The sequence below is a fragment of the Mobula birostris genome, chromosome 24 (genome assembly GCF_030028105.1).
Source record: "Mobula birostris isolate sMobBir1 chromosome 24, sMobBir1.hap1, whole genome shotgun sequence".
NCBI classification, from domain to species: Eukaryota; Metazoa; Chordata; class Chondrichthyes; order Myliobatiformes; family Myliobatidae; genus Mobula; species Mobula birostris.
Genome location: NC_092393.1, coordinates 33,714,221 through 33,729,035, shown reverse-complemented (window position 1 = coordinate 33,729,035; position 14,815 = coordinate 33,714,221). Strand labels below are relative to the sequence as shown.

Below are 14,815 nucleotides of genomic sequence, written 5' to 3'. Positions count from 1 at the left end.
TTGCAGAAATCTAGACAGTTCTGCTAGTTAAAACTTTCCACGTCATATCAGACTTTGTAGAATCAATTAGAAATTATTGCTTTTATAAGAACGTTTCATCCACTATTCCTATTGTAAAAGAAAAATTGAAAATGTTCAGTATTGAATGAGGAGCAATAGAAGTTTTATCTGCACATCAAGCCCCAATTAATGGTACACAGCCTGTCTGGTCATAAAAAACATTTTTATGTTTGGAGCCTGTATCTCATAAAAAACATTTAAAATTTTGTAACATAATTATCTTGTTCAAGTTTATTCATGATCACTTTAACTTCTGCCACAACCCCTCACAGTATTGTAGAGTGATAGAAAAATACAGCACAGAAACAGGCCCATCAGCCCATCTAGTTCATGCCAAACCATTTAAACTGCCTACTCCCATCAACCTGCACTGGGACTATGGCCCTCCATACCCCTACCATTCATGTACCTATCCAAACTTCTCTTAAACATTGGAATTGAGCTCACATGCATCACTTGTGCTGGCATCTTGTTCCAAACTCTCATGACCCTCTGATTGAAGAAGTTTCTCCTCATGTTCCCCTTAAACTTTTCACCTTTCACCCTAACCCATGACCTCTAGTTGTAGCCCCATCCAACCTCAGTGGAAAAACCTTGCTTGCAATTTACCCTATCTATAGATGATAATTTTGTATGCCTCTTTCAAATCTCCCCTTAATCTTTTACGTTCCAAGGAAAAGAGTCTTAATCTATTCAATCTTTCCTTATAACCCAGGTCATCCAATCCCAGCAACATCTTTGTGAATTTTTTCTGTACTCTTTCAAACTCATCTATGTCCTAATCTGTATATATCTCTAAAATAGTTAAGATACACTTTTTTACTTAGTATTTTGAGTATTCTTACTCTAATCAGCTACTGAATTCACTTGATGGTTGTGCATGTTAGACTTCAGAAAACTCGACACCTGCTGACAGAACTTAATTAATATCAGAAATAGGAAAATTGATGATTCAGAGACCGCTTAGTATGTTCGGGCAACTGTTCCCATGGTCATAGTGGGGAGTACCAAAACTTCATTGTTGACCGGAAAACCCAGGCCAATATACATCATTCTGGCTGCCATCTTTACATTATAGGTTAAAAACTAAAGTTAACAATGTTTGAAATAGAATCAAACCTTGGTTACTGAAATTGTTCTAACGACAGCTGCCAGTTCTTCTGTATTATTGTAGTCAACTGTCCAAACATGTGGTTTCCCGATGAAATACTCGGTATATGGATGTTGTGATGAAACCTTTAAATGAAGGGAAACATGAATGTAAATACCTTTTGTTCCAAATGTCTCGCTGAAAATGCCACTACAACCTGGGCACCTCATGTACATAATTAAGCTTGCTTTGGATATGTTCTTTTTATGTTGGCTTCGTGAAAACAGCATTTCATTGTTAGCTTTCCATGAAGCTAATTTGAATAAAGTTAATTTCCTGTATTTAGGAAGTAGATGAAAGGTAAACTGCCCACAGAGAGTTAAGTCCATTTTAATCTTCTTAACAACAGGATGAGTGTTAATTACTTCCAATTAACCATTCTGTCACTGAAAATTGGCTTTTACTGTTACGCAATTTCATTCTATCAGGTGTTAATTGTTGGTGATTTTATAAAAACACTGAGATCGTATCATTTTTTTTCTCCACCCCAATCTCTTTTTTTTGCATTTATTTTTCATTCTGTGTCAGTTTTGACATTGAGTCATCTATCACTTTTCTTCAATATTTGTGGTTGTCAACTTCAGAACATTTCCGGTTAAGGAGCTCAGGAGCTGTGTAGTTGCTTACCCTCTTTATTCAGGTCCCAGATCTCCTGTAGAGGCAGCATCCTATGTACCTGTCAGCCCCAGCAACTCACAGAACCAAATTAGTGGAAATAAAACAGATAGGAACAAGTTGACTAACAGCATTTGTTCCTTTCCCACAGTAATTTTTAGGGGTGGGACAGCAGAATATAAATGAAACTTCTATTCATATAATCAGTTTATCACAATAACCTGGTTTGTTGATTTTTTCACATTCAAGCTCAATTCAAATTCAAGTTCATTGTCATGGGCATACAGTACATAGCTAGGGTATAAATGCCATGAAATTAGCCTTTTGTAGCAGCATATAAATAATTATAAATATGAAATACATAAATTTAAATTAGCATAAATTACACGTAACTTTCTTGACAAAATAAACATGAATAAATAGTATTAATACAATATGAAGGAAATATAGTCTGAGGTAGAAGTAGGATTTTCAGATCAGTTCAAGAACCTGATGGTAGTGGGAAAGATATTGTTCTGGAAACTGAGGTGTGAATCTTTAGGCTCATGTACCTCCCTCCTGCTTGCAGCAATGAGAAGACAGCATGGACTGGGCGGTGGGGGTCCTCAATGATGGATGGTGCCTTTCTGAGATGTCGTTAATTGTCAATGTCCTCGGTGGAAGAGAGATGGAACTGGCTGAGTACTTGCGATAAGGGTGAAATAATTCTTCAATATACTAAATGCACCTGATCCTCAACTTCCATTTCAATTATTGTGGTGTGCAGCTTTTCCTTTGCAGGGACAGCACCGACCATATTTAGAATACAAAATACAATCTTTATACCCAATCAGCAGTATATTGGAAAATTCACAATTACTTGTATAACAAATGAAAAATCAACACCTCTGTTAATTATACATCTCGATTCTGCCATTTCTGGGGCCTCACAAGACTGCAGCATTATAACAAAAAGAAACACATATGAACATATGGACACTCTTAGGTATTTGCACATCATGGATGTGACACATTTTCATCTTTAATGTATGTAATAACTAATGGAAGCATCACCACCACTACTTCTGTACTGGTCCAAGGAAGGGCCACCAACAACGTCTCAGTACAGTCAGAATGGAAAAATAGTGCACATCGACCTTGGAAGCATTATGCAGCTCCATTGAAAACAAAGTTGTATGCATGGAGAAGTGGCCAAAAGCTGGTTATTGAGCTTTGGTAGAGTACATACCCTTCTCTGTATTAATGGTGCTGATGTGGAAATAGCTGGGGGTTTTAAGTTCAAAGGTGTAAATATCACCGAAGATTTGTCCTGATCCAGCTACGTAGTTGCTATGGCCAAAAAAAAAACACAGCAGCATCCTTACTTAAACAACAGGAATTCTGCAGATGCTGGAAATTCAAGCAACACACATCAAAATTGCTGGTGAACGCAGCAGGCCAGGCAGCATCTCTAGGAAGAGGTACAGTCGACGTTTCGGGCCGAGACCCTTCGTCAGGACTAACTGAAGGAAGAGTGAGTAAGAGATTTGAAAGTGGGAGGGGGAGGGGGAGATCCAAAATGATAGGAGAAGACAGGAGGGGGAGGGATGGGCAAGTGATAGGCAAAAGGGGATAGGAGAGGATCATGGGACAGGAGGTCCAGGGAGAAAGACAGGGGAGGGGGAACCCAGAGGATGGGCAAGGGGTATAGTCAGAGGGACAGAGGGAGAAAAAGGAGAGAGAGAGAAAGAATGTGTGTATAAAAATAAATAACGGATGGGGTATGAGGGGGAGGTGGGGCATTAGCGGAAGTTAGAGAAGTCGATGTTCATGCCATCAGGTTGGAGGCTACCCAGACGGAATATAAGGTGTTGTTCCTCCAACCTGAGTGTGGCTTCATCTTTACAGTAGAGGAGGCTGTGGATAGACATGTCAGAATGGGAATGGGATGTGGAATTAAAATGTGTGGCCACTGGGAGATCCTGCTTTCTCTGGCAGACAGAGCGTAGGTATTCAGCAAAGCGGTCTCCCAGTCTGCGTCGGGTCTCGCCAATATATAGAAGGCCACACCGGAAACACCGGACGCAGTATATCACCCCAGCGGACTCACAGGTGAAGTGTCGCCTCACCTGGAAGGACTGTCTGGGGCCCTGAATGGTGGTAAGGGAGGAAGTGTAAGGGCATGTGTAGCACTTGTTCCGCTAACAAGGATAAGTGCCAGGAGGGAGATCAGTGGGGAGGGATGGGAGGGACGAATGGACAAGGGAGTCGTGTAGGGAGTAGCACCCCTACTTCCTCAGAAGTCTAAAAAAATTTGGCATATCCCAATGACTCCCCCAATTTTTATAGATGCACCACTGAAAACATCCTATCCGTATGCATTACAGCATGGTAGAGCAATTATTCGGTCCAAGAGAGCTGTGAACATAGCCAGTCCATCATGAAAATCTCCTTCGTGGACTTTGTCTACGCATTCCACTGCTTCGGGAAAGCAGCAAACATAGTCAAGGACCCTTCCCACCCAGGTTCTGCCCTTCCAATGAGACAGAAGATGCAATAGCTTGAGAAAATGTACGATCACACTCGAGGACAGCTTCCATCCTGCTTTTATAAGACTTCTGATTGGACCTCTTATATGATAAAGATGAATTCTTGATCTCTTGACCTACTGCATCATAGCCCTACACTGCAGTTTATTTTTAACTGTTACATTCTGCATTCTATTCTCTTCTTTTTGTATTACTTTGATATATTTATGAATGGAGTGCTCTGTCTGGTTGACATCCTTTATGTTGTATTTCTGTACAAGTGAAAATAACAAACCAGTCACCAATTCTCCTTTTCTAACCTGTAAATTCTGGCCCCATTTGTGGATTATTTTCAGGCATTCAGGACTTCAGAATATAAGTCCCTAAATTAATCTCATTTTTCTAATATCATAGCCTTAAAATGAGTGCAAATAAGTTCAGATGTCTTTTAATATGTTTTCATCATTCATTCAAATTTCGGTGTGTTTCATGGTCGGTAAAGCTAGGGTCGAATTGATTGATTTGGAACAGATAGGAACAAGATCCTTGGTCTTCATGCTGATGTGCAGTCATTCCAAAATAATACGGTTGATTCCGTATTTTCCATATAATATTATTCTATTAGTATTCTTTTCAAAAGTAGCAAGGCAATTAATTACCATCAAAAAAAGGACCCTGGGTTTTGATGGGGTATTTGGGTTCATACAATGTTTTATGTTCTATTGAGTAAATGCAAAAATGATAAATTAGATAGGGAATATGGCTTGCCATTGCATCTCTGGTCATCCTTACACAAATCCCCAGGGAGAAGATGAAAGGGGTAATGAATGATTACATAGGAATATATGCAAATTAGAATTGAAATATTCTTCTTTTGCTTTTTTTTTGCACTGGTTATGCAGTAATCTTAGAGCTAATGCTAACAGCAAACTTGAAATGAAGATCATGGTTACTCATGGGTACCAACTGACTTGTCATAGATCTGATTGGCCCAACAGATAACATTATCATGTTTCCGTGCCTTTGTGCTGCTTTGCACAACCTGTGCTCAGGAAACTCACTTTAGTATAAGCATAGAAATTTGTGAGATTTTAATTGCCTTACTCACATTCTCCATTGACAAGGCAAACTGTCTGATTCCCCTTTACTAACAGTGTATTGCATTTGAACTGCAGAACTAGTAGAAAGCAATATTAATACAGATTTACACACACAAAATGCTGGAGGATCTCAGCAGGCCAGGCAGCATCTATGGAAAAGAGTAAACAGTCAACGCTTCACGTCGTGATCCTTCATCAGGACTGCATTTTGAGTGTGTTGCTTTGGATTTCCAGCATCTTCAGATTTTTGCATGTTTGTGTTAATACACATTAATGTGTGTTATATACATTAACACACAACATCAAAACACAGAAAAGAACTCAAGAAGGGTCCTTGGCAAGTAGAATTAAAGAGAATCTCAAGAAATTTTATACATACATCAGGAGCAAGAGGATTACTAGGGAGATGGTGGGATCACTCAAGGATAAAGGGGCGAGGGTGCATTTAATTGGATGTGAAGGGTGTGAGTGAGGTCATTAATAAATACTTTACATCAGAAGGATGTGCAAGATAGGGGGATCAGTGCCAAGAGTATTAATATGCTAGGGCATTTCAAAATTTAGGAGAAGGTAGTATTGAGTCTCATAAAGAACATTAAAATGGAGAAGTCCCCGGGGCTTGATGGGACATACTCCAGGTTATTGAGAGAGGCAAGAGATTGCTGGGGCTTTGACCAATATCTTTGTGACCTCTCTAGCCATAGGTGAGATCCTGGAGGACTGGTGAGTAGCTCATGCTGTTCCATTGTTCAAGAAGGGAACCAGGGATAATCCTGCAAACTACAGACTGGTGAGTCTCACATCCGTGGTAGGGAAGTTACTAGAGCGAACTGTTTGGGATTGGACTAATGAGCATTTGGAAAACCATGGTCTAATTAGGGAGAGCAGCATGGTTTTGTGCAGGGCAAGTTGTGTCTAATCAACTTAATTGAGTGTTTTGACAAGGTGATTGATGAAGGTAAATCTGTGGATGTTGTCTACATGGATTTTAGTAAGGTGGTTGACTAGGTCCCTCATGGGAAGCTTATCCTGAAGATTAAGATGCAAGGGACCAATGGTGAACTGGCTGCTTGGATTCAGAACTGGTTTGCCCATAGAAGGCAGATGATGGTGGTTGAAGGGACATATTCTAGCTGGACACCTGTGATTACTGGTGTTCCACAGGGATCTGTACTGGGACCTCTGCTGTTTGTAATGTATATAAATTATCTGGATGAAAATGTAGTTGGGTGGGTTAGTAAGTTTGTAGATGATACGAAGATTGGTGGTGTTGTGGATAGCGTAGAAGACTGGCAAAGAGTATGGCGGTATATAGATCAGTTGAAGATATGGGCATAGAAAAGGCAGATGGCGTTTATCCTGGCCAATTGTGATGTGTTTCACCTTAGTAGGTCAAATGTAAAGGGCAAGACCCTTAACAGTGTTGATGAGTAGAGGGATCTTGGGGTCCAAGTTTGTGGCTCCCTGAAAGTGACTACACAGGTTGATAGGGTAGTTAAGAAGGCAAATAGCATGCTTGGCTTTATTAGTTGGGGCACTGAATTCAAAAATCAGGAAGTTATGTTGCAGCTTTATAAGGCTCTAGTTAGGCCACATTTGGAGGGTTGCATGTAGTTCTGCTCACCCTTTTAAAGGAATGTGTGAAGGCTTTGGAGAGGGTGCAGAAGAGGTTTACCAAGATGCTGCCTGGATTAGAGGGTATGTGCTATAATAAGAGATTGATTGGACAATTTGGGTTGTTTTCTCTGGTGTGGCGGAGGCTGAGGAGAGATCTGACAGAGATTATGAGTGGCATACACAGAGTAGACAGAGAGTATCCTGTTACCAGGGTTGAAATATCTACAACCAGAGGACATGCAGTTAAGGTGAGAGGTGGAAATTTTAAAGATGTTAGTGGTAATTCATTTTACACAGCGTGGTGGGTGCCTGGAATGTGCTGCCTGAGGTGGTGGTGGTAGAGGGAGATACATAAGGGACATTTAGAAGACATTTAGATAGGCACATGAATGTGAGAAAAATAGAGGCATTTGGGCATTGTGTAGGCATAAGGGATGAGTTTAGTTGGCCATTTGATTACTAATTTATTTGGTTCATCGCACCGATGTGGGTCAAAGGGCTTGTTCCTGTAAAGAACTGTTCTCTGTTCTACTTTTACCCTGACCAAATTTCCATGAATTTCTGTGTATCCAATTACATTGTGCAGCTAATACAGGTGTATGTTGCTTTGAGGTTGTGAAAATATTGGAGTTTTCATACAACAGGCAGCTGAACCACTCTTCATGTGTATGTGCCATAAACTACATAATCAGAGTGGCACAATGCTTCATAACCATAAATCGCTTTATAATGAGAGAGACAGAATATCTCATGCAAGATTACCTCATTTTTCACAGTATGAAAAAAAATTGATGATTGTTTGTGGCAGGTGTAACATGATTGCACAAAATGTTTGCATGTATTAATTATAATATCAGATATATTATGCGTAAAATCTGACCCATTACAAGACAATAAAATATAGCATCATATAGACTGCTGGTTCATTAATGTAGGACTCGTGAATCCCATTAATTAAACAAAAGGAATTCCCTTTGTTATGATCTTCCCATTATTCTCTTGCATCTTTCTGCAACAATTAACAATTTTATTTATTTTTTCATGACAGAATCCATTTTATTCTGCAAGCCTGATTTAAAAAAATAAACAACAGTTGCATATTCTTCTATGCATTAAGCTGTGTTGCACTGTCATGTGTACAAGAATTTTCACATTAATACTTACACTGGGAATGATCTGCACTTGGTCTTTTAAAAACACAATTTCTGCTGGCTGAATTTTTCAAGAGAAAATTTGTGGTGAAGCATTGAGTATTGGTCATAGGGAAATGGTAGTTATTTTGTTGTGGTACATAGCAGCATGCTATGGGGACCTTCTGGTAGTCTATGTGCAAGGCGAGTATAAACAGGAAAACAAAGGGGAAGGATGGCTAAATTCTGAAGAAATAGTAGAAAATTGAGAGGGAGAACTGAAGGGAAATAGCAGTTAATGTGAGAAGGAACAAAGTGCACTGGTGGAGAAAGTTGCATACAAAAATAAAAGACTTCAGAAGGGTAGCTGCTCCATTCAGACTTAAAATAACCCAGTTTAATGATGCGCCTTTTTCTTCATCTCACCTCTTTCCTTGTCACACAACATGCAAAATATTTCAGCTGATATGCTTTTGGCAGCACGTCAACTAAACCATCAATTTATTATTTGGACTAATGCTCTATATTAGTTTCATCCCTGGGATTTTTTAAAAAGTCACAATAATTAGGTTAGTATTAACTATTCAGCAAAGTACCCAGAGAATTTGCAGCTCTGTAAGATTCACTGACTCACTGTAAACATACAGGGAGCCTGTTTGAGATGACTGTGAAGCAATGCATGTTATGAAAACAAATCTGTTTTGTGCAGCTGTTGGCTGCAAAGACTGATATGAGGCTTTTTTTGTGCTTCAATCAAAACTAAATAATTGAGCTAAACAACAGAACTTCCAATTAATCACTGAAAGCACAGACTGGATAACTTAATATATTTATCATTACACATACATGGGACAATTAATAGATCTGTGTAGTAACACCGTGTTGAAATAAGATAACAAACACAAACCTACACATGATTAACCAAACCCACTCTCTTCATGGTAAGAGATTTTAAAGTGATCAATGTGGCTCTCATTAATTGGAATAAGTGGTTTGGTACACATTAGTAAATCGTCCTGGCACAGACATATACATACTTGGTCACAGAATAAATGAGCAGTGCTATTTCATAACTTAAACTAGGAGAGTGAGCTGTAGCTCATTACCAATGAGATGCTCTTTGGATGAGAAAAATATTAGTTTTTGATTTTGTGAGCATTCAACTGATATTTTAAATTTCTGATTATAAAGCTACCCATGTACAATTTAATTAAAGTTTAAAAAATTTTTATGAATACAAAGTTTTGTGATTGTAACTGTATTTTTAATACAATGTATTTGGGACTTTTTTTTCTTTTGACTTATAATATATATCTTCTTGTACTCTGTATTCTTCTATGCAGAAACTAATAAAAATATTGAAAGAGGATAAAGCTGCCCATGAACCTCTTTATTGTTTTAGCTTATTTTCTGTTTAAAGAGAACTTAGGGTTGTGGCAGCATTTTCTTTGAGTGCATTAAACTTTTATGAAGGAAGGTGCCTGCAGAGGACGATATGCATAGGTTCCATATGTCTGCTCAATTTCAAAATGTGTAACTTGTGTAGAATATGAGCAATGGAATTTCATGGAAAATATGTTGAGTTGGTGCAGATGCAGGACAACCAGAGAAGAAAGCTACTGTTATTTCATTCTCCTAATTTTACAATCAGCTTTTTATCCCATGACTGACAACATCAGTACTAACAGGCCAAAAGACCATTGGGCAGAAGAATGGAGCATCCTGCTCATCCAGACCACTAGGCCCACTTGGAGGGAATTGAATAATGGGGGGAAAAGCTCATTCAGAAATGCTGTCACATCAGCTGAAAGGACCAGGAATACCTCCACATTCCCATTGATGTAAACTTGTACTATAATAAAGATATAGAGTCTTAGAAAAGTACAGCACAAAAACAGGCCATTTGGACCATCTAGTCCATGTTGAACCATTTAAACTGCCTGCTCCCATCAACCTGCACCTGGACCTCTACCATCCATGTACCTACCCAAATTTCTCTTAAATGTTGAAATCGAGCTTGCATGCACCACTTGTGCTAGCAGCTCATTCCATACCCTCACAACTCTCTGAATGAAGCTCCCCTCATGTTCCCTTTAAACTTTTCACCTTTCATCCTTAACCCATGACCTTTTGTTATAGTCCCAACCAACCTCAGTGGAAAAAGCCTGCCTACATTTACGCTATCTATACTCCTCGTAATTTTGTGTACCTCTATCAGGTCTCCTCTCAATCTTCTATGTTCCAAGGAATAAAGTTCAAAGTAAAATTTATTATCAGAATATATACTTTCACCACATACAAACCAGAGATTCTTTTTCGCAAATCAGTAGAACGGTAACTGCAAACAGGATCAATGGACAACACACCATGCAAATACAGATATAAATAAATAGCAATTAATAATGAGCATGAAGTAAGAAGATAAAAGAGTCCTTAAATGAGTGTAATAATGTGTGGATCTATTTCTTTAAGAGAAACGTCCCACACCCCCTTAGCACTATGTATTGATCTGTTGTCTATGCATGCTCATTGTTCTCTCCCTGTCTCTGCAACGTGAATGCACCAGTTAAAGCCATCTCCCGCAGGCATGTTTTTGTTTAATCTATATGTAGTAGCGCACAGACACAACAAATTGGTGACGAGTACAAACCTGAATGTCAGAAAATATCACGAACTGCACTGACAGTAATGGGACAAAGAACAGAGAGAGTTAAACAGCACAGGAAGGCTGTTACAGACGCTAACAAATGCGCGAATACAATACATAGCAACACTGAAAAATGCACTGAATTTAAAGTGAAAATAACGTGGCGATTGCTTCAGTCAGGAATGTTGATAAATTTGATAGATCTAATGAAGGATGGGAGTCATATATTGAGAGGATTGAACTGTACTGTAATGCGAACAACATGGATGAGCAAAAGAAAGCCCCTACAGTTCTTAGCTTAATGGGCCCAAGAATGCACAACCTCTTATGCAGCCAAGTAACCCCTGAAGAGCCAACGAACAAGACATTTGATGAAATTGTTACAATTTTACAAAATCACTTGAGCCATAAACTACTGGTAATAGCTGAGAGATTTAGATTTTACAAAAGGAACCAGGCAAAGGATGAATGTATTTCCGAATACATTGCAGAACTGCGCAAACTTTCCCAGTACTGTGATTTTAGAGATGGACTTTCTGATGCATTAAGGGACAGGCTTGTATGTGGTATGCACAGCCAAAGCACTCAAAAGAGGCTACTTTCCGAAAGAGACCTAACCTTAGAACGGGCATTGACCATTGCAATATTTTTAGAGACTGCAGCAAAGGATTCAGCAGAACTACAGAAAAGGAGGTCAGAATGTGAAATGCATAAAATATCCCCGAACTGTGCAAAAAGCCAAAGAGCTTATTGATGTGTCAAATCCTTCCATGATGCAAATGACTGTTGGTTCAAACAAAAAGTCTGCAGAAAGTGTCATTGACAAAGTCACATAGAGAGAGTGTGAAAGGCAGACAAAAAGCATAACCGAATGAAAAGTCTCGAATACAAAATTAAGCAAATACGAAAGATTAGCGAATGTAAAACAGAATCAGACAACATAGAGTCCGACGATGGTGACCTGTCATGCGCAGGACTGCATAGTATTACGGAGGCAGTCTGCAGTATAATATGGATCACAATAGATGTGTCTGGTGTAAAACTGAAAATGGAGCTGGATACAGGGTCACCTTTGTTCAGAATTAAAGACTACAACAGACTGTTTTCTAAAATACCGTAGAGAAGATCTCACTGATGCTGAAGATTTACATGGGCAAAGAAATGTCTCTCAAAGTCAAACTGAAAGTAAATGTGACATATGGAGGCCAAACACAACAGTTAGAGATTTATGTATTGAAAAAAGGAGGGCCAGTGCTTTTTGGATGTGAATGTTTGAGAAAAATCCAACTAGACTGGCACTCAATTAAAGCTCTGAGTGTGACATCAACAAGCAACAGCAGCACTACACTGAGACTGGCACAGCAGCTTAATGTTAATGAGAAGGTGTTTGAGAAGGAGATTGGTAACTCAAAGGCATGAAGGCCAGAATGGAACTGAATGAAACAGCAATACCTAGATTCCATAAAGTGTGTCCAGTGCCTTACGCATTACATCCTAAAGTGGATGTTGAACTGCAGAGTTTGGAGGCATCTGGAATTATCTCTAGGGTTGAGTGGAGTGATTGGACCATGCCCATTGTCCCAGTGATCAAGAAAGGGAAGGCCAGAGTCGTTCGCGTATGTGGGAATTTTAAGGTGAGCATCAACCCAGTGCTGCATACTGAGCAGTATTCCCTTTCATGAATAGAAGACGTGGAGATTGAGGAGTCAAGCAGGAAGTTTCTCACAATCAATACCCATTAGGGACTGTTCCAGGTCTCTAAGGTATCCCAGGAATACAATGTTACCCTGATGACATCATCATGACTGGCAAAAATAATGAAGAGCATCTCCAGAGCCTTGGGAAAGTGCTTACCAGGCTGAGTGTGTATGGTCTGCATGGAAAGAGAGAGAAATGAGAGTTTTTCAAAAATGAAATATCATATTGTGGACATGTCAGTGATAAGCATGGATTACATATGTCACAAAAGAGGATAGAAGAAGTGCTACAGGAACCCAAACCGAAAAATGTGTCACAACTCAGATGATACTTGGGCCTTGTAAACTACTACCACCAGTTTCTCCCAAACATTGCTACAGCACTCTTACAGACAGGAGCAAAGTGAGAATGGTCAGAAAGATGTGAAAAAGCATTCAAGGAAATACAGAGACTAATAACATCTGATGAATGGCTCACCTATTATGCCCCATCCCTGCCTATCAGACTGGCATGTGATGCATCCCCTTATGACATTGGAGCTGTTTTGTCACACATTATGAAAGATGGATTTGAATGTCCGATTGCATTTGCTTCAAAATTATGAGTGCAGAATACAATGGTACACAGATCAACCAAGAGGCCCTTAGTCTACTATGGGTGATTAAGAAGTTCCACCACTACCTCTATGGGCAAAAGTTTACGTCAGTAACAGATCACTAGCCCCTTGTGTTCCTTTTCAATCCTAGGAAGGAAATTCCAGTGAGGATAGCTACCCGGTTACAACATTGGACACTATTTCTAGAAGCCCACTTTTATGACTGAGAGTTCAAGACCACCAAACAACACAGCAATACTGATGGTCACGTCTTCCACTAATGGCAACTGAAGAAGAAAAGTGTCATACTGTGACCCAGCAGAGTTGTTCCACACTGCATTGGTGGACCAGTTGCCGGTAACAAATTCCAAAATACAAAGGGAAACAAGGAGTGACCTGACATTGTCAAAAGTCTATGAAATCACCATGCAAGGATGGCTAGCTCATAGTAACCCTATATTTCCAGAGTTCTTAGTGAGACGAGACCAACTGTTGGTATGTCAAAGAACGCTGATGTGTGGATTGTGGATCTCATGTTGTGGTTCCCTCTAAACTGCACACCAGAGTGTTAGAACATCTGCATGAAGGACAACTGGGTACAGTCAAGATGAAAAGTCTCACCTGGAGACACGTGTGGTGGCTGGGAATAGATAAACAGGCTGAAAACTTAGCCAAAAGCTGTTCAGGATGCAAAATGTTCAAAATGTTTCCCCACAGGCACCTTTACACCCATGGGAGTGGCTGTCATCACCATGGCAAAGAATACATATTGACTTAGCTGGGCCATTCATGGTTTCCATGTTCCTGATTGCTGTGGATGCTCATTTGAAGTGGCCAGAGGTTATACCAATGAAGTCAACCACCTCAGCAAGGACAGTCTCTGCTCTGAGGACTACCTTCACCAGTGTCAGCTTACCAGAACAAATTATGAGTGACAAAAGACCACAATACATGTCAGAAGAATTCCAAGTGTTCATGAAGCAAAATGGCAGCAGACATTTTAAGATAGCTCCTCACCACCCAGCAACAAGTTGGTTAGCTAAAAGGTTTATCCAAACCTTCAGGAAGTCCATTAAAGTGATGGAGAACATTTCCCTACAGCACAAGGCGGACAAGTTCCTCTCTGTGTATCGCCACTCTGTTCATGCGACAACAAGTCAAACACTTGCAATGCTGTTCATGAACAGGAATTTGAGATCTCGCATAGACCTCCTGAAACCAGATGTATGAAGGGAAGTGCAGAATAAACAGTTCAGCCAGTTGCCAACTGAAGCTGCACGGAGCTTCAAGATTGGACAGCAAGTCCTAACACGTGATTACTGAAAAGAAAAGTTGACACACGGTAGGATAGCTACAAGAACTGGACCACTGATGTACACAGTGGATGTTGGAGATTGGACATGGAAACACCATGTGGACCAGATACTGGATGCTCAACTGAAAAACACACCTGAGTTGACTGCATCCATCGAGGAGGACACATTATAGTCACTAAACTTACCTCTCAGTGATGATGTGACACTGGAAACCGAGAACATTGTCTTAGACAACACACCTGCCAAACCTGATGCCACAACGCAAGTCCAGGGGCACTATCCTGAAAGACTGAACCTTTAGAACTGTGAAGTTAGTTATGGACTGTTATTGTGAAAGCATGTTTATTTGGAATATGGGTTTATGAAAAGGAAACTGGATG

At 39.8% G+C, this 14,815-nt stretch overlaps 1 protein-coding gene across 1 annotated transcript in view; it reads right to left on the bottom strand.

The window, feature by feature from the left end:
• LOC140187101 (alpha-1,6-mannosylglycoprotein 6-beta-N-acetylglucosaminyltransferase B-like) overlaps positions 1-14,815 on the bottom strand; it is a 919,793-nt gene that overhangs the window by 22,974 nt on the left and 882,004 nt on the right. The window contains exon 14 of the mRNA XM_072242054.1: positions 1,180-1,296. Coding sequence (XP_072098155.1) covers positions 1,180-1,296 — 117 coding nt within the window. The remainder of the gene's footprint in view (positions 1-1,179; positions 1,297-14,815) is intronic.